The following is a 20,362-nucleotide window of genomic DNA, read 5'->3' as shown; positions in this document are numbered from 1 at the left end:
GGGGGTGAGGTGAGGCCATCACTTATACAATCCTCGGTTATCAAGCATATTGATAAAGATGATTAAACTAGAAGTTACAGCTGAGCACTCGCTTTGGCAGAGAGACAATAACAGCCAGATAATAAATTAATAACATCCTGGAAAAACATGGCTATCTCTCAGACAGCTGGTTGTGATTGTTATTGGTTATTATTGGTTATTGCTATCAGCTCCCGTGATAATCAGAGGATTATTTCTTTATTCATATTATCATCTTAAACAGCACAGTTGTAATCTGACTGCTGCACACACCATGTAGGCTAATTAATAAGTTCACTGCTACCTGCATCAACACTGCACAATTAGCAAAGAGCACAATGTCAGGTGTTACTGATACACCTTTAGATTAAGACTGCGACATATAGCAGGTTAATGTACAAGAAGTTCAGTGACTAGAAGACCATAATTTTTTTTTCTTAATGCAATAAAATAATCCACAGAGAGGCTCTAAACAGATGTAAATGCTGTAAAGGAAGAACTACCACTATTTTCTGTATCTCTATCTTCATCAACAAGTGTTACTCCAGCTCACCATCGTAACCCCCAAGGGCCAGCCACGGGAAGACGGGCCCCCCAAACGTGCCCAAACAAGGGTCATGGAGGAGAGTGGTGTCGTTAAGGGATGCTGGTGCACTGCAGGAGAAAAGGCGAGCAGAGTTAAGTCAGTATCAGAAAAAACAAACAACCACCACATGACAACCAATGAGGAAGTATTACTGTGCTATTTTAAGACATCCACCACAACAATGGAGAAAATAGATTCTTGTGAGCTGCAGGTGTTGAATTTGATATGGATGTGTTTTCTAGAGATTTTAAGCGTTTTACTATAGCCCAACAGGAAAAGGAAAGGCTTGATTTAAAACCATGGGTGCCAGTTGGTAAGTTGTTGGTAAGTATTTGAAAAAGGAAAAGAAACTGGCAGAAAAAGAAAAAAAAAAAATCACCTGACACAGTAGAGGAAGTGGCTGTGATAATCAGCATAGACAAAGAAGTCATCTCCTATACTGTGGTCCAACAAAGCATGGCTGTTCTGGAAGTAGTTGAGGACACTCAAGATGGTACAGTTGTTGTTGTATGGGGCCAGTGGAGCCAAGCAGAGGTCTTTCAGGGTGACGGTTTGGCCCTCGTATGTGGCCACGAGGGCTTCGATGTCAAGCTGCAAGTCCAGCACCTGGTTGTTTATAGTTACAAAAAAAATGAAAAAGATAGGAGAACCAATAAACCGTGGTTTAAGAAATGAAACTGCTCTTTACATGCATCTAATCTGGTTAACAGAAGCAATACTTCTTTATACATAAACACCCAGTTGCTCTAAAGACAGCAAACTAACCAAAATTGCTAAAACAGACCTCTCCCACTGACCCACCTGGTGCAGGATGTCTTTATCCAGTATGGCTCCGAATGGGACATCTGACCCTCCCAAGTATGGGGAGTAGATGAAAGTGTCATTGAGTGGAGTGGTTATAATGAGCTGTACAGTTCTAAAGAAGGGTCCAAAGTGGCTGTCAAAATAGTCCTTCTCTTGACGGGCCTGGCTTGTGGGAGACGACCACAGCTCAACAGGGTCAGTGGTGATGCGCATATAGACCAGTCCCCCAGAGGAGGCTACCACAAGTATCAGGCTGCCCAGTATGACCAGAGAGGGATGCCGCACACAGAAGGAACCCCAGGAGCTGAAGACGGATCGCAGTGCATTCTCGAAGCGCTCGCCAAGAGTTTCACAGCATGACGCATTTACTAAGAAGAGAAACAGACTGGGAGTTAGTTTTGATTGTGCAGCAAGGACAGAACAATATAATTACTTGTATTACACCTAAAAAGCAAGTTAATTATTTGTAAGGCAAACAGATTTCAGAAAGAAGAAAAATAATTGGACCTTTAATCATGTATTATTATACCTTGGTCAGGATTATCACTGTTGAGAGACAGTGGGTTATTACTGTCCAGTATAGGGCCATACTCAGACATGATTATCCTTTTCCTGTAAACATAAATAACCACACCAACCAATTAGATATTAAGTTCAAATGCCAGCAACAGAACCAAAATACTATTGTCATGTTGAGTGAGTGGCTGCAGATACACTGCAAAAAGTCCTTCACCTGTAACACCACGCTCCCAGCACAACTCCAGAGAAGATAAGCAGGAAGGCTGTGTAAGAGATCCACATGATGAAAGCCATGGCATCGACACCAAAGATCGTCCAGGGTGGAGGGAGAGGGGGAGGTACAGGTTTGGGCCCACAGGCATTTGTGCAATCCTGACAGGAGCAAGGACCCGAGCCATCCTCTAAGCCCTCTGTGCACGCATACGTCTTGTTGTTCATGGGAGTATAATCAGATACCGGGACATCTAGAGTAAAGAAACAGCATAACACAGCAGAATGGATTAACCATCAACAGTCAAAATGCTAAAAAAAAAAAACCCAACTATTTTCTGCAGCAGGCTCATGACCAAATAAGAAAAATTACTACAAAAAGATTTACCTGAGAATATCGGGATGATAGGGAAGGGAGTCTGTCCATTGTTAATATCGAACATGTACTGGATCCAGTTAGTAGCATTGCAGTCCTTTGCATCCTTGCCACACAGCAGTGATAAGGCCTTTACATTGCTAGATGGTGCCTGGACGTCCTTACAGGCATTGTACATGGCTGAAAAAGTCCAATTTAATTATTTTAGGAGAAAACTCAAAGATTGTCACTGAGTTAAATTGACTTTGTGTTTAAGATTTAATCAGCAGATTTCACATGTAAGCCAAATGTGGCCATTTTTACTTTCACTTTTCTCTAGATTTAACCAGGAAGCCATGAATATGAAGGTAGAGCTGTTTATTGTGTCTTAATCCACATCTGATTGCGAACTCACCATTAGCAAACGTTTGTCCAATATAGTACTGCACTTCCACTACATTGGTCTCATTGAACTTGGTGGCATTCATGAACTGACTCTGGTGGGGGCTGCATGTCAGCTCACAGAAGAGGTTCATCAGATTGAAGAAACAGGCGGGACACCTGCACACAGATGTAGCGAGTGTCAGAAGCATTGCATAACTTTCAAATAATAAAAAAAAGTTTATAAGTGTAAAACAGCTGTAAACAAGGTAGTTATAAATGTGGTGAAATAAAAAAATAAAATCTATAAAGATAAGACATTTTGTCAACCTCTGCAAAACATTGCAATTTAGCCTCCAACCCATAATTTGGATCATGCATAGCCAGGGTTTGCATGTTACAACAACAAAATGTGAGCAGCACATGTACTGACAGTTTTAAAGGGGTATATATTTTTTGTGTTCAGAAGAGAGATAATAATGATACCCTTCAAAGCATGTCATGTGCTTCATTAGGTAATGTCATAACTGCAGTGCATACCTAGACAGGAACTGAAGGGGAAGCTGGAGACTCCCTTTGAGAGTGTGCAACTGGTCAACATTACAGCAGAGGCTTCGGTTTCCATAGTCATATCCAGGACAAAGTTCCTGCATGTAAACACAAACGGAATGACATCACTTTAATACACTTTTATAATATTTTTTTACCACTGGAAAGCAGAAGTATGTTGCAGAACACTGGTTTGAACATCAAATGTCAGCAAATAACAAGTCAAAAGCATTAAGAAATATACCGTGAGAAGCTCTTGACCCTCAGCAGGTAGCGAGATAGGGGGACCAGTGTAGTTGCAATTGTACTTTTTTCCGGGCACCTTTTCGGACTCCCCACACTCGCCATACCACACACAGTGCTCAGCCTCAACCTGATAGTAAGACAAGAAAAACACAATGATCATTTGTGCAGTGTGTTCACAGAGGAAATTTGTTTGGCATCATGCTGGTCTGCATACAGTATATTTATTTTTTCTGTAGAATCCAGTGGAACTTGAGTGGCTTTTCATTTATACTTGTTTTCATTAGTGAGGACGAGGACAAGGTCTTAAGCCCAAACACACTAAATTCCTCTAAAGGCAACAGTGGACCACATGACTTAGTTCTGGCTGCTCAAAAGGACTTAACCAATCTGATCTGAGGTTAGAGCTTTATCTTGAGGTTTTTTGCTTGCCAGGTTGAACCTCTCGTCATGTTTATTTCCTGTGTTTCTAGAATCTCGTGCTTTGTATGTCTGAAAATAAAATTTCACTTCTGCAAAAGTATTTCCTTTCAACCCAGCATTTGAAAAATAAACCATTGAAAAGCAGATGGAGAAGCAGTTTAGTCATATCATTCAATGTTATCTTGAATACACACACATTCAGATTCAAAAAGAAGGCAAGAAAAAGCAGAACTGGTGGTCAAATTTATATGGTAACATAACAACGCTTCTGCAAATGTTATTATGAATAAACCATGTTCAATTTGAACAAACATATTTTAAACTTGATACTTTCCATAAAATGCAATAACAAACTATTACAATTGTTTAAAAATGTTTAAAAGATTTAAATACTATTTATAGTTCCTCAATTAAAGTTTTCTACAATCTGTCTATTCAGCATTAGAGCCCTCACATGTTCATTGTTGGGAGGGATGACTTAGGGAAGTTAATTCACTTACTCTACAAACTGTTTTATGAGCACGTCCAGCGTCACCCTGCCCTACTCGTGTCTTGTGGGACTGAGTTAAAGGACAGCATTCAAATGTCATTATTTCCTCAGTTGGAGTCCTACGCAGCTGCAAACTAGGCCAGTACTCTAAATGTACCAACTATTTGTCCAGATTTGCAAGACTGAGATCCAGGGGTACAAGACTCACTTATCTAGGGTAAGAACTAGAACCCTACAAGGTTTGTTTTAAGTAGATATAGTATAATACGTTTTCTGTAAAATCCTTTCTGCTTATCCACTGCAGTCTCCAAATGATCAATATTTTTACTCATCCCACATACTTGTTGTTTTAACAAGGAAGCTGATATCTTATCTTGAAACAGTAATGATTAATCAGATCCAGATGTGATGGTTTTAGCATAGTTTAGTAGTTTCATGCATTGCAGGGGACTGACCCAATTACCTTACGAATATGGGTGCAAATGCAGTGAAACGAGTTTAGAGGCCACTGATGAAATGTACATCTGATTAAATCAAATAAATACATCACACCTTTATGTTCATTATTTCTTTTATGTGGTTATCAATATCATGAAAGGTACATCTCAATGATTTTGTCGTCTTTTCCCTTGTAATGTACTATTCAAGCACTTGTTCTTATCATTTAATACAGTAGTTTCAAAAACAGTTAAGCAGTCAAGCCTCCTACGTTTTGTCACAGTGAATACATTGTGTCTGCACCCGCTTATTCCAAATGAAAAGACATTACAGCGTCAAAAAGTGATAAACAGATTAATTTAGCTAGCCATCTCCAAACCACCATATGTGATCTAGATAAATAACTTGCTAATGTTGCAGATTTAGTGGTTTTCATCACAGTTTTGTGAGCCAGTTAAACTGGGTCAAAAGTTATGGCTTGGGATAATGAAAAGATTACCCGGAACACATTTAGCTAAGCATTATTTTTAAAAAACCTCGTAGAAATATTGTTGTGTTTTCGTTTTGTCATGACATGTTCGGCACCGGCTTTAAGTCCAAGACAGAGCCTGCGCCAGCCCTGTCTGTGAAATGCCAAAGCTAACGTTTGTGTTGTCCCTTTTCGGTGCTCGGTTTACGAGGCTGGTCCAGTTTTCAAATAGCACTACTGTTTCCTGTTATGTCTCGGCCACTATTAAGCAGTCACTATTAAGCCAATTACTGACTAACGCCGTCTTTACCCGGGTTACATAGAGCGAGAGCCCTAAATAGCTAAACTAACCTGGACCTTAGTTTCGCTAGCCGCCTCAGATAAACACCATAATAGCAACTGCAGACCGAGCTGAGTCACGTTTAAGTCACGAGAACACGGACGTTAAGTTACACTTACCCATCGAAAATATCCCTCTGACAGGACTATAATAAAGAAAAGTGTGCATAAAATGCTTCTGCTAGGTAAGAGTCCCATCCTTCTTACTGAAAAGACCGAATCGGAGTGACAGCGAAGGTAAAGTTTCGCATATCTTGTTGATGGTTTCTTCTTCCTCGGACTATTCGTTTGTGGCGGAAACAAACTGTTGCCTCAGTGCTGCCACCAAGTGTCGCCGACGATACACTACACTTACACTGAAACTACATTAGTCTACTGCAAATCACTTTAAATCACAGTCCCCCAAAAATATGATGTATGATATATTTCTGTATTTGCATTTTGTCTGTGCTCTGATTGGTCTAAAGTGAATAGGGCTGTGCTAGGAAGGGTGATTATATGAATTTCAGTGAAATAGTGTTTAAAAATATCAGAACATTATTAAACTTGATCTCCCATTGCAAGACTTATAAGTAATATAGTCTGTGATTTTAAGAAAATGTACTGTTTAGTTAAAAAAAAAAAAATCCTCAGTTTATATTAATATGTAATAATAACATTGGTAAAGAAAAAAAAAAACCAACAGCCACATACGCTTTTTATTATTCAATGCATTATATTCATCACAATGAAATGAAGCAGCACATTGACACAATTTTCTCTTCAAACAAGAAGGCTATTAATGATCGATGTGTGCTCTTCCTTTTGATGTTTTCACGTGAAGACACCCTTCTGGTCTGTGTTATTAGTAATGATTTTTTGTTTCTCTAAATAAAGTTTGAGGAAACTATCAATCACAGCTGATCAAAGTGCATCCAAACTGTCCTGATGAAGCAGATTAGCTGAGTGATTGAGTGTCAACTCTTTGTTTTAAAACTTTAATGAATAATAATTAGATTTGTTTTGTTTTATTTAGTTGCAAATATTTATGATATAGAGAAAAAAATAAGATTTAAGTTTTCACATCTAAACTCAAAAGTATTAATGTTATAACCTTTCAACCTACAGCCAGACTAGAACATATATGTAAGTATGTATGTGTATATATGTATATATATATAATATATATATATTTGTTACTTAAACGTAAACATAACTCCAATCTCTACCAGTTAGGCCTCAAAAGCCTGACCCTAACAACAACAACCCATTTTTTAAAGTCATACCTAATTTAAATTATCTAAAGTTTGAAATCGGTAATTCTGTGTGTTTTCAGTTCATTATAATTGGAGTGTTTAATATATTTCTTCCCCTCAAGTCAACATCACCACATCACATTTGATTTGGAGTCAAACAGTATAATCAACAATCTAAGGGCAGATTTAGGGGCATAGACAACATATGAGACTCAACTGATTTTGATAAAATGTCATCGTTTTATTCTGTGTACATTACATATAATGTATACAATGAGAGGAATTCTTCCTGTAATGCTCAATCAAGCACCTTTTGTTTGCTCGTCATTGGCAGTTTCAAGTCATGTCACGGTGGTCAAATTCAGGTGCTCACACTACCACACTGTGAAACACTAAAGCATCAGAGAGGATGCACCACCCATTCAGCCCACTATCTGCTTATTCATCAAATTGTTCCTTGAAGTGCTAAAGGCGTCAAGATAAAAAAAGACTGAGTGACTGAGTTAATCCTTGGGATTGTTTTCCTTCTTCCTGTATCTCGCTCTTCATTTGTTAAAGCTGTGGGAAAAAAACAAACAGAATGTATTTCCATAGAAAAAAAAAAGATTTATTCATGTTCACTTTTGAATGAAATAAATCACAATTCAGGAATAACTATATCCACGTATGATGTGACAAAATTTTGTACTGATATTATAGTATAAATTATATGTGACTGTTTTGGGGTATATTACAACATAATCATGGTTTTCTGTACATGTACCTGTGTAAAATCTGCAAAAGTAGGCTTACAGGTTGCTACAATAGAATATTCCTTTAAAACTAGGAATAATATTTGCAAAGTTAATGCTCTTGCAAGACTACAAGACTTTAAAGCTAGGAGCAGATTCATAGATATGGTGTCAACACCGCGTGTGAAACAACAGTCTACACTTTTGAAAAAAACAAAAAAAGAAGACAAGGCAAAGTCTCCTGGTAATAATATAGACACACTAGACCACAAACATCAGAAACATTGTAAGTATCTGACGGGACCCAGAGCCATTCAAATAGTCTCTAAAATACATAATGTTTATAAGGAAATACTTCTTTTATTTAAAAATTCAAACAAGTTACTCACATGACCTAAGACAGTTAAGTCAGCATTTCAAACAAGTGAAAACACACAAAAAAAAACTCTATGGGAATACGACTGGAGCTGCTGTTTTTCTTATAGCTTTTTGTGCTGTTTGCAGTAAAACCTTGATAAGCTCTTAGTGCAGTCAAGAATGTTAAAAATATATTATTGTTGGGAAGTAATCAGTAACAGAGCCAGAAAAGAGCTTCCTGTGTAAGCAGACTAATATGCCATACTGATACAAAGTACAGAGTTTAGCTTACTTTGTGGGTTCACACAAATATGTTTCATTCAGGAGTGCTGCAGGTTTTCAGCTATAAAAAGCAGACCACAATCATATGTGCCATGTTTACCATCACATTCTCCACATAGTTGGTGTGGTATCACACATCAGGGAGCTCAATCGAGAAGAGAGATAACACACACAGAACTGTCTTAGAGCATAAAGGTAACATATTTAAATGATACAATTCACCAGTATTCCCCTTTAAACTGACTATACATTCTATACATTGCAACATCTTGTTTCCTCATTGACTCCTTCTTCAGGAAGAGTGTCGTCAGGCCTCTGAGAACCCCAACAGTCAAGGCCAGCATGTTACTCCATTTAATCATCTTCTTGACTTCATCAGAGATAAAGGTTCTATGGCGTCACATCAGCATCAGGTCAGTACACCACTGTGTGATGTCAACCCTTTCCATTCAAACTTATCAATACTTTTTGCTAAACGTGTCTCTTAGCTTGTGATTCTACAACACATGTACCTTAAGTCGTGTTTCGGGTTGAGCAGCCAGTTTCTGTTTTCTTTGCAAGAGCTTCTGCCTCCCAAAAAATGGAGGTGCTTACATCCTTTGAATAGCATTCCTCAACTGACACATCTGGATCATATGTAGCATTTAGTGCAGAGCATTTAGAGAGATTTTCACTTCTGGGATTTCCAGAAGAGATTTTCACTTTCTCACAGGGGTTACAACATTAGGACGCCACAGGTCTTGTCTAGAAACTCTCAGGTCAACTGAGTAGTGTATGAATCAGCTTTCGTCCTGCTGTCATCAAGAAAAAGTCACTTGTTGTTTGGTTGTAAGATAAAAACTCTTTGGAATGAGACAGGTTTTATATGACAAGTATGACAGCATGCAAACAACACCGAAAGCTGCACAAAGTGTCACCTGACCTCATAAGATAGGATATAACATATATGATAATTGATGGTACCACTTAGGTATGCTTTTCCAGCCCAGACATCAATGCTCTTTCTTAATGGAACAGGAAATTGTCTCTTATTTCTTGTCTGTATCCATTAAGTCCTCAATCTGGGCCCAAGTACTCTGCGTTCTCCGCTGCCGGAATGTGTCCGTTGGCATGGGTCTTGAAGGTGGGAGTGAAATCCTGTTGGTAATCGGGGTTGTCTATGCTGTTCTGAGGCTGGTATTTCTGAATGCTGTGGACCGTGCCGTTGGAGGTGAGCGGGAGGATGGCGGGGGATGGGACATCGTTGAGGTACTCGGGCCCGTCGGTCCCGTTCTTAAAGCAGTTCAGGTACTCTGACTCTGTGTTGTCTGAGGAGATGGTGGGGAGGAGGGTGCGAGGTGGACCGGGGTGCTGGTAGATGGGATTCATCACATCTGAGACTCCGTTCTGGTTCATGTAGTCTGTAAGAAAGCCAATTACGTTAGTAACTAGACACTAGACAGGTTCCCATTAAAAGAATATGGGGTTATATGTAAAATTGAATTTTTAATGGCCCATAATGGTAGTTTTGGTTTTTAATTACTTTTTTTGTATTTCATTAGATAACTGATAGTAGAGTGATGACAGGATATGATTGAAGAGAGATGGGGAACAACATGCGATAGAGGTCCTTGGTCAGATGCAGCTTGGACGAGTTGTGGTTCATGGTTCGTGCCTTTAACTCTTTATTTGCTTTATTTTCTTCAAAGTTACATCCATGATAAGAGTTGTCTGATTGAAAACATTGAATTTTTTTGCTATGTTCTTTAAAAAATATCAACCTCAAACAAAAGTGATCTATAAGTCTCCCAGTGTAAATGTTCTGTAATACAGTATCACTACAGGGTAACACTGAGGCTTGTCAATGACCCCAGTAAACTAATCACAGAGCCAAAGTGAAGCTCTTTGGGAACAGAGGGTCTGTCGAACAAACCTTCACATACACCGTTGCCCAGATTTGAAGCGAAACTCTATAGGATGACTTTGGCAACAGAGATCATATATAATAAGTAATTCATCCACATGTAACACATTGTTTCTTTCCTTAGGGTATTTTGTTAAATTTGCGTGTTGCACTTTATAACTTGGATTGTTTATGCTGTCAGATTGTCATTATGTATATGACCATTTTCCACTCTGACTGACAATAAAGTTGTGAATAACAAAAGGGGCAATGTGAATTTAGTAGTTTATTACAATACAACGCTTTCTACTCAGGAGCTGACTCTCAAATCGGGGACAACTCCTTAAATGTCTAATAAAAGTGGTTAGCAATAATACATATTTGATGTTCTTATGGTCATGGGAACAGCCACAATCCTGCATGTATTCATTTTAAATTCCCCACTAGAGCCAACGAGCCTAAAGATTTATGTACTAGTGGTATTGTGCAAGCAGTGAAAGACAAACTGCACCAAAAGTTTGGCAGCACATGTTCTTCAGTTGGGGCAATAAGGACAGGAGTATGCCTGATGTCCACTAGATGTCCCCCTTCCTTACTGAATCAAATAGAGGGACCAGGGGAGAGTGCCACTGAAATTTACTTGAATAACATCAAAAAGAAGAGCCACTGGGGGCTTTTGAAGTCGGAGGATACTTGCCTGGAGCTGGCTGGAAAGCATTGTCTAAAAGTTTGTCTGTGGGGTCAGGAATGTACCGGAGAACCAAGCTTCCGTCTCTGCTCGGGAACCCATTCTGTAACAAAGGACAGATGTTTTTAGGGCTGTGGCACTCTGAGAATTTTTTTTTTTTTACAAATAATTCAAAACAAAGATGAAAGTAATTTTCTGTAAGTGCAATTTAAAGGCTGTTCACTCACCAGTAAGCCATTTCTACTGTGGCATGTTCCAATGCTGCTGTTGAGGCTCTGCAAAATAGATCATTTAAACTTGAGTTAATGTCTCATGATGACACTACAGCAAATGCAGAGGCGGAAACAGTGTTTTATAGAGTCATAACACATTTGAATATGCCACTATCATCCATAAAAGAGACATTAAGTGAAGAAACAGGCATTTCCAGAGCAGTGCATAAACACAAAGTTGGTCTGCTATGCTCATTTTCTGATTTAGGCGCAACCTTTAATTTTGTCATCTTTCACTTCGAGTGTCTTTGATTCCAACTTACTTCTTTTATTTATAGTTTGATGCGAGTGTAATTCTCTCAGTCATTGCAATTTATTTTAAAGCCTCTCTGGGGACAATAAGTTTGTTTTTAATAGTGATAGTAATGTTTTTTCATGGTACCCGAGGAACCATGGCTGTCATCCCAATACAAGCTGATGAGGATCGAAATAAACGTCCACCGAGCAGATTCATATTCATTCAGGCAAACTGACGAGCTTTGTTGTGTCTGTCAGACTCTCCAGTCAAAGGACCGAGAGCGCCGTTATACCAGTGAAACCGAGCGAATAAAGAGAAGAGAGTGACAGCTGTGGCAATGCAATTACTTTCAACAAGAAAAGGAAATTAAACACGCTGAAGGAGCAACCATCTGTAAAAAAAAAAAAAAAAAAATTCACGACCCCGAGTGGCCCATGCCTCAACTGTGATATGACAAAAGCAGGCGTATGCTGAGCTTTTATTGGACAAAGATTTGAAACAGTTCGCCTGGTTGCCTGCAAAGGCAATCAAACCTGAAAGCTCAGTATGGGCTAACCAGGCTGTGAGTGGCCGGCAACTATCCCAGGTAGAAGAGCCAGACCTATGCATGGCCTTCACCGAACCCGAGGTAGAAGAGTTCTCTTTGTTCCTCTCTCATCAATCAAAGGGCACCTGGGAGGAAACGTGGGAGAGGGGACGATGATGAGGACGAGTGGGCAGGGGTCAGGAAGAGGAGAAATAGTCCCAGTGGTGAAAGTTAAACAGTATGAGGGCAACCGGGGTCGGAAGGGTTCAGGCCAGGTACGACCGGTCACTCAGGTTCAAGTGAGGAAAATGAGTTCAACTCTCCTCTCTGTATGATCACCCAGATTCAGTTAAACAGCCAGTGTTCTGCTTCTGCTGATTGAAGGGAAAGCTAATTGCTTTCAACAAGCTAAAAAAAAAAAAAAAAAAAAACTTCCTCTGCCTTTATTTCCATTCTGACTCACAGGGTAATGATTTATGCAGAAATCCCAATTTCCCAAAACACAGTTAAAATAGCACAATTAAATTTCAAACAGTTGACTGCATGTCAGTGAAATGTGCACTAACTGCTGAAGCCTGTGCTACAATTTCTTAAATCAATGAATGCTGCTTTTTTTTTCTGGGAAATTTTACTCCAGAGCAGCTGGTATTCCTCTTTCAATGTTTGGATAGAGAAGGTTAGTGTGACTGAATCTGGCGTGTGTGTCTGCAGTTAAAGTTATCTGTGCCTCATTACATGTGCCGATTCACTTTTTTTTTTCTTTCAGTTAGCTCCACACTGGTGGAAAGTTCACAGTATAAAATACTGTGACAATATTCTGGCTCAGGATCTCAGATTTCTGTTTTTTTATGATTAGAAGTACATGTGATGAGCCAGGCCCACAGCTGCTATACTTCAACAACATAACTAGCTGTATCCTAGTATTTTCTTATCTAGTGGGCCTTTTGCTGACATGAAAGTACTGTCGCATACTGTATATACTGTATAGTGTATACAGTATGTGACATCTTGCACTTTTTCTTAATACTTTTTTAGTTTTTAAAATGAACTTGGTTGATCTTGCAGCATCCAGAACAGTAGTTTCTTAGAGAGCACCTCTAATTTGAATCTTCTGACTACTACCTGCAGCGCACTGTCAGGCCAATTTGTGTTTGTACAATTAGTAACACTTTAGGAGGACGATCATACAAAATATCTTGTTTTGTTCATTGCACACTAGGATGCATTTTCAGTAACACTACGCCACCTTGTGGAAGTTGCACACACACAGGCAGTAGTCTTTTTCTGTTTTAAATGCTTGACCACAAAGCAGAAATGAGTCACCCCTCCCTGTTATTCTGAAATATCAGCAGTGGTATTGGAGAAACATTTTAGTTTTTTAGTTTTTCATTTTTAGTCTTTTTGTGCAAGGATGCCTCATTTTTCTCAGCTCAGTCCTGCTACCACAAATGTCACCTGACACAGAGAGGCAGAGGGGACAGACACACCCGATCCCAAACTTGTGAGTCTGTCTTTCTTTCATGACGTAGCTTACCATGGAGTGGAGCAGTGGCGTGTGGGAGGTGCTTGGACTGCTGAAGAAGCCGTGCTGTGGCACCAGGTACTCGTCTGCATCCACAGCATCCTCCATGTCCTCCCCGCTGATCAGGCTGCGGTAGAATTTAGTGTCCGTAGGACTCGGCAGGTGCATGCAGTCATCGCCCTGGCGCAGAAAAAGAATTGACCTCTTACCTCTGCTTTTTTGTTTATCATAAGTTATAGCCATTTATCAAATAAACTGCAGATTTAAGGAGGTTAACCAAACTCGGGGTAAAATTTTACCTGAATGACAAGATAACGGGAAGGATCCCGTGCCATCTTTGTAAACTCAGCTATAAGTTCCCGGAAACGAGGTCGGCTATCTGCATCAATCATCCAACCTGTACAGACACATCAGCAGATATTATCAACATAAGTTGACTTAGTAAGATAAAACTTTTACCACTCTCTGTGAGGACTCTGGTAGAAATTAACTGCAACACAACTGCTTGCTTCTCACAAGAAACATATAAAGTCGGATGAATGACTTATTATAGTCGTTATAAATGAATCTGCTGAATGTCTCGATTAACTGATTTGGTCTATAAAACGTGTGAAGCACTTGGGGCTTTGTATGAAAGTGCTATATAAATAAAGTTGTATTGAGTTGAAATGTACAAAAAGGATAAAAAAAAAATGCATTTCATCAAATACTTTACAAACTGCGTTACTGATACCAATAGCATACAGTATGTACACAATGTTCCATCATGTTCTTGTTCCGGTAGGGAAAAACAGAAACAGAGATTATATTATGGAGGTTTAAGACAGCCTCCCACTGATCTTACATTTCACCATGATCATGTAGACATCTATGGTACAGATTGGAGGCTGAGGCAGTCGCTCCCCTTTCTCCAGGACCCCAGCTATTTCACTGGCAGGAATCCCATCGTACGGTTTGGTCCCAAATGTCATCAGCTCCCAAACCGTTACACCTACAGAGAGAAGGGACAGTTGGTATGCGTCAGTCTGATGAGCTGTCATTCACTTTGTTTTTCTTCCAATAACAAGGAAGAAAATGAGAGTGACAGAATGCAAGCTTCTCAAATATCACATGGTATCAAAATAGCTATGTTGACAAATTGGCTGTGCCTGCAGAAGTGGGAGTGAGCAGGATGCATCTCTGTGCTGGCGGAACTGAAGAAAGGAAAAGGAGGAAAGGAAGCCTGTCACTTCTGCCAGGGTCTGTTGATGCTTTTGCCATATTGAGCGGAAGGCATGATCAAACCCTCGGGAACAGACGAGTTGGAAGCTGGCCCATTCAAGAAAGCTGTGCTGTGTTTGGCTTCCGTGTGTGTCCGTGTAGGCATCTGTGCATGTGTGTGCTCCTGGGCTGGAGGAACTGTCTATGTGGGTTGAGGAAACAATCTCGTCTGACGTGATATTGTCCATCTGAGACTGCTGGTGTGTAGGTGTGTGCTACCTGTGTCCTAAAAATCACAGATGCTAGCAAGATATTCTTTCTTTTTTCAAAAATGTTGACAAGTCTCATTACATCCAAAAACAACATCCTCTCTGAAGCCTCAAAACGACCGTCCTCTCTCCGCCTCACTAGCTGTTAAAACACTTTATTTAGCAATGAATAAATATTTCTCCTGTGAGACTGTCACCAATACTCAGGAGTACAGAGGCCCAGCTGTTTTACATATCTGATGTTACACGAGGACTCGAGCGCAATCTGGGACACCGCAAGCAGGGGTTCACGCTGGGTTAGAGGTAGATCATGTATTCACAACGTAAAGAGAAAGACTTACCATAACTCCACACGTCACTCTGATGTGTGTACGTTCTGTTCAGGATAGATTCAAGAGCCATCCACTTTATCGGTACCTGTGAAATTAAAGTTTAATGAGTCAAATAGTTCCGCAAATGCAACATACGTTTGTATTTAATTAGTCAAATTAGTATTGCAGCTCTTCCTTAGATTGAAATCTGTTCATGTCTACAACGTAACCGTACTGTCACCTAGTGGTGCAGAATCACAACAGACACACATATACAAAAATCCACCTTTTATTATTCATTGTTACTGAAAACATTGACATTTAACACTGATTTCTATTTTTCAAAATGTCAACAAGGTTCTTTGTAGCAGAGTTTGCACTTTACAGGAGATGAGAAGCGGTGTGCTGTCATCACACAAAGTGCGTCACACAAAGCTTAAAAAATGATTTCTGGGATGGTTTCCTGCACAAGGATTAAGTCCAGCCCCACACTGAAGATGTTTTTTAATGGATGTCTCTACTCAATTTTGTGTTAGTATAAGACAAGGCTTAATCCCTGTCTGGGAAACTGTCCTGTAGTCGTTAATTAACACTATTTTTCAGAGTAGCGATGCATTTAACTAGAATAAATGAAGGAAATATCAGCAGCTGCAGAGTCCAGCTTTGTCCAGATGGATTCTGAAGAACTAAACTTCTTTACATCTGCTCTTCTGGTGTGGACAGGCAATAAAATGCCTGGACTGAAACTGAATATTGTATCACATTAAATTATTATATCATCACTTCTGAGAACATATTGAGGTAATAACATCAGGCAGAACCATCAGTAAATATGTTATCACCAGGACATTTTGCCATATTACTGGATTTTTGGGATTAAGTTTTTAAAAAATGGTGTTATTATATAATGGTGAGGATAATTTGGTTCTACACAGTTTTCTGTGAGAAAATTGTGCACAAAAGAACCTTGATAAGAGAAGGAACTTATCTGATCTGTCATTTCTTAGAACATAGTCAACTGACCAAACTATTTATATACCACATCACTTACATAAGACAAAATCTAGAGCAAACCTACAAATGCAAAAAATACCATCTTTCATTCAACTACAGGAAAACATCTGTCCCTCCAGCACCCAATCTGTAACAGGCTATAAATACACAAATAAAGTCTTAGGGACTGTTTGCGACTATGTGCAACAACAAAATGAAAATTCTGGTGAGAGGCACAACCTTTGTCTTAGTGTATTTGCACTAACCTTTCCGCCATCAGCGTGGTACTCTTTCTCATCTGCATTGAGGAGCTTGGCCAGACCAAAGTCAGTGATCTTGACATGTTGCGGAGTCTTCACCAGAACGTTTCTGGCTGCCAAGTCACGGTGTACCAAGTGGCGCTCCTCCAGGTAGCTCATACCCTTTTGTCAAACAAACGATGAAGTGCAGGTTATTACGTAAGTGCCGTGCTTTTTGCATGAGCTGTCCGATATGTCATAACATGGGAGCTTTGCTTGATCTGAATATGTAAAGGTGCTGAAATCTGTCATGACAGGCTTGTCACCATCACCTCATGTCGTTCAACAATGTATGAAACAGTTAAAGGCTGTGTGCACTGTAGCGACTGTAAAAAAAACAAAAAAAAAAACAGCGTAACTTGCATTGTAGGAATGCACAGTTATAAAAAATAATAAACTTTATTCGTACAGCACCTTTCATACAAGAAAAGCAGCTCAAAGTGCTTTACAACAAAGAAAAGACTCGCACCAAGTGCTCCGCGTGAAAAAGACAATAAATGAACATAAGAAAATGTGAAAGACATTAACGCAAAATACAGTTGTTTTTATCTTGCGCTCTGTATTACTCTAAAACCTACAAAGACATGGTATAATCAGTTTTGTTATTGAAAGTAAACAGCGTTGAAAAGTTCAACTAAACTATACTAAACACAACCCGAGTAGGACACAGGTAGCAAATATTGAACAGACCCTTCCACGTAACTTGAGATGCCTGTACAATGTTTCTTCTTTTCTTACCTTGGCTATCTGAACACACCAGTTGAGCAGGTGCTGGGAACCTATATTGTCCTTGTTCTCTTTGACATAGTCCAGCAGGCAGCCGTAGGGCATCAGCTGGGTGACGAGCTGCACCGTGGAGGTCAGGCAGATGCCGAGCAGACGACACACATGGGGGTGTTCAACACTGGCCATCACATAAGCCTCCTGTAGTGTGAATGTAGACATACAAATTAATTGAGCCTCTTTTTTTTTTTTTTGGCAGTGCATATATATCTTTTTTTTGAGGTGGCAATCAGGTGACACAACCAACAAAACAACTCCCTTCTCTAGTGAATGGTTTAAAGAATGCCTGTATTTAAATCATTCACTGAATCAATATTGATGGAATTATACACATTTATCCCGGAAACTGATAGCCTGAGAAACATAACATTTTTGGTTTCTTTTGGAAAAGGCATATCAGTCATATTTTATGTGGCTAGCTGAGAGTGGAAACTCTCATCCATCATATCAGAAAAATGACTTAGAGAAGAAACCATGGGGATAATCCACACTGGCCACCAACAAAAGGCTTCCCACAAGGAGACCTTTGCAAACAGCACTTCAAACCTAGCTTTATTTGGTAGGTTTCCTGCCATGAGTGAATTAATTGTATCCCAAATATTTTCCATATTTCTGTAATAGACATGGAAAATATTTGAGATACAATTAATGCACTCATGGCAAGAAACCTACTAAATAAATCAGCATTATTCATTAAATAACCACTTCATTGCAAGGAGCTCTGTAATTCTGACAGTCTGAGGAAGAGACATCAAAGCAGTTTTAAAAAAAAAAAAAAATCTTTCTCCTTTAAAAAGCAAGACTCAGCGGTCATGAGGACGTGCGTATCCAGCACAACATCCGGATGTGCAGTGACTGAGCAAAGCAACCACAAAATCACAGGATCTGAGATGCACATTCAGCCGTTTGTAAAACGCATTTCAAGCAGGCTGACTTCTCAGCGTGGCTCCAGGACTGCATTCCTTTCCAGAACACCTCAGCCTTGGATTACACACCAACACCCACACACAGCCTTCCAATGAATAAATCCCATTCCCATCAGCCTATAAGAGGGTCACAGTGTAGAAACATGACACATTCTGCTGCTACAGGTGCTACAAATGACAGGATACATTAGTGAAATCGACATCTGGCAAGGAATAATTGTCACTTACTCTTCTCTGCCTTTTTAATCAAATCACAATATTGTGATAATTACAAAAAAAAAAAAAAAGAAAAGAAAGAAAAGAAAAGGTGTTTAGAGTTTCTAACTTTCATATTTCCACTGCCATTTCCCATAAGCAGCACACCCTTCACTGGAGTGGTTTGGGAAATAACATTTTAAATGAATCGCTGCTTTAGTTCTGACTCAGTATTACTGTAAGCTCAGTCCAAAAAAAATACCACATAAATCAGTGAACCTACGTCCAAGATCTCTTTGTTTGCTTTTGGTGATGTGGCCTCTCTCAAAACCTTTATGGCCACTGGGATCTTCACGTCCTCTCCCTCCGGAACCCACAGGCCCTGTATGGACATAAGTGTGTTATTTCACAGGCTTTAATCACACCTGAATCATCAAGGGAACACAAGTGCACACATACAAATGTTAGTATATACAATATAATTGCAAAGGTTGATGTTCATACAGTGCAGCCAAGCACTTTGTATTCTATATTTGTGAGGACCCTAAATCCAGCGGGTGGAAAATAACAGAGTACATTTACTTAGGTTCTGTTTTGAGATACTTTTACTTTCAATTTATGCTACTTTCATACTCCTCTGCTACATTTCAGAGGGTAATGTTGTATCTTTTAGGTATCTGACCACTCTGTTTTACTTACAAAACATATGACGAGTTAAAATGTTACATTGTCTTAGAATAAAATAGCCGACAGTAAATAAACTAGTTAAATTTAGCTCCACCTAAATGAGCTAAAATGCTGCTTACACCTAGATAATATAATATAACACTCTGACAGTGTCCAATCTGTCACCTAATGCTATGTCACTACTTCTTTCACCACTGAATAAACCTAGCCTTAACCGTCACAACTAAATACCAAACCCCAACCCGAACTCAAACCTAATTCCAACCCTATAACCAAGTCTTAACCCTCAAATAGCCCTTTGGAAAAAATGCTCCTTACTTTCCAAAATTGTCCTCACCCTCAAGGTCTAAAACTGCAGTTGGTCCTCTCAGAGACAGAAATCCAAGAGCACAGACACACACACAGATTTGTTTTTGTACTGTAAGTAAACATTGTGTTGACCTACATCCTTCTCTCTGTGGATATTTATCCCAACCTTAATCTTAAACTGACCCTAAAATAAACTTTTAACCTCGTGGAGATTTGTCTGCATATATCCCCACAACGACACTGTGTGAACACGTATTGTATGTGATTGTGAAATTGTGATTAATGAATGAATTAAATATACACACAGAGCAGGAGAGAGCTCTAAAAGAGAGAGTGAAGTCACTCGTGCATGATCTGGCAAGTCAAAAATGTGTCTTTTAATTGAAAAATTGACGACAGATGTAGATGTGCGAGAACACTGACGGGTGTTGGTCATGTAGACTTGGCTCATGCACTATTCCTGATCTCCAGCTTGTGGAAAACTCAGCACTGCAGTGCAATTTGGAAAACAAGGTGTTTTTTACACACAACCCTGAGGCGTGTTGTTACCTTATAAACTGTACCAAAAGCCCCTGATCCCAGCACTTTGATTTTCTTAAACTCGGGCTCTTTCAGGATCCGCAGCAGAGCCTGGTTCGGTGCCTCTCCACTTGGAGTCAGAGGTTCGACCAACTGGAAAAAAAAAAAAAAAAAAAGGACTGAATGTCTTACATACTGTCTCAAAAACAGCACCAGTGATTGGTTAACAATGCACTCTACCGAGTCAATACTCAATACAAAATATCATAACAATCTAATACTGAAGAAGACCGTAAAATATTAAAAACTGTAAT

At 39.4% G+C, this 20,362-nt stretch overlaps 2 protein-coding genes across 2 annotated transcripts in view; both read right to left on the bottom strand.

The window, feature by feature from the left end:
* The window catches only part of npc1 (Niemann-Pick disease, type C1), a 14,514-nt gene extending 8,421 nt beyond the window's left edge, over window positions 1-6,093 (bottom strand). The window contains exons 1-10 of the mRNA XM_023403364.2: window positions 5,945-6,093; window positions 3,667-3,795; window positions 3,414-3,520; window positions 2,908-3,053; window positions 2,526-2,693; window positions 2,142-2,391; window positions 1,938-2,020; window positions 1,406-1,776; window positions 984-1,210; window positions 572-672 (exon numbers count right to left, since the gene is read on the bottom strand). Of these exons, the coding sequence (XP_023259132.1) occupies window positions 572-672; window positions 984-1,210; window positions 1,406-1,776; window positions 1,938-2,020; window positions 2,142-2,391; window positions 2,526-2,693; window positions 2,908-3,053; window positions 3,414-3,520; window positions 3,667-3,795; window positions 5,945-6,022 (1,660 nt within the window). The 5' untranslated portion in view covers window positions 6,023-6,093. The remainder of the gene's footprint in view (window positions 1-571; window positions 673-983; window positions 1,211-1,405; window positions 1,777-1,937; window positions 2,021-2,141; window positions 2,392-2,525; window positions 2,694-2,907; window positions 3,054-3,413; window positions 3,521-3,666; window positions 3,796-5,944) is intronic.
* Window positions 6,094-7,276: 1,183 nt separating this feature from the next.
* The window catches only part of egfra (epidermal growth factor receptor a (erythroblastic leukemia viral (v-erb-b) oncogene homolog, avian)), a 42,511-nt gene continuing 29,425 nt past the window's right edge, over window positions 7,277-20,362 (bottom strand). Inside the window, exons 18-28 of the mRNA XM_023403352.2 lie at window positions 20,079-20,201; window positions 18,817-18,915; window positions 17,368-17,553; window positions 16,597-16,752; window positions 15,368-15,443; window positions 14,402-14,548; window positions 13,857-13,954; window positions 13,570-13,737; window positions 11,227-11,274; window positions 11,009-11,102; window positions 7,277-9,829 (exon numbers count right to left, since the gene is read on the bottom strand). Of these exons, the coding sequence (XP_023259120.1) occupies window positions 9,486-9,829; window positions 11,009-11,102; window positions 11,227-11,274; window positions 13,570-13,737; window positions 13,857-13,954; window positions 14,402-14,548; window positions 15,368-15,443; window positions 16,597-16,752; window positions 17,368-17,553; window positions 18,817-18,915; window positions 20,079-20,201 (1,539 nt within the window). The 3' untranslated portion in view covers window positions 7,277-9,485. The remainder of the gene's footprint in view (window positions 9,830-11,008; window positions 11,103-11,226; window positions 11,275-13,569; window positions 13,738-13,856; window positions 13,955-14,401; window positions 14,549-15,367; window positions 15,444-16,596; window positions 16,753-17,367; window positions 17,554-18,816; window positions 18,916-20,078; window positions 20,202-20,362) is intronic.

Source organism: Seriola lalandi, unplaced genomic scaffold (assembly GCF_002814215.2).
Source record: "Seriola lalandi dorsalis isolate HSWRI2012SDOR001 ecotype SW California unplaced genomic scaffold, Sedor1 jcf7180002054126, whole genome shotgun sequence".
NCBI lineage: Eukaryota > Metazoa > Chordata > Actinopteri > Carangiformes > Carangidae > Seriola > Seriola lalandi.
This window is presented reverse-complemented; position numbering and strand designations above follow the sequence as displayed.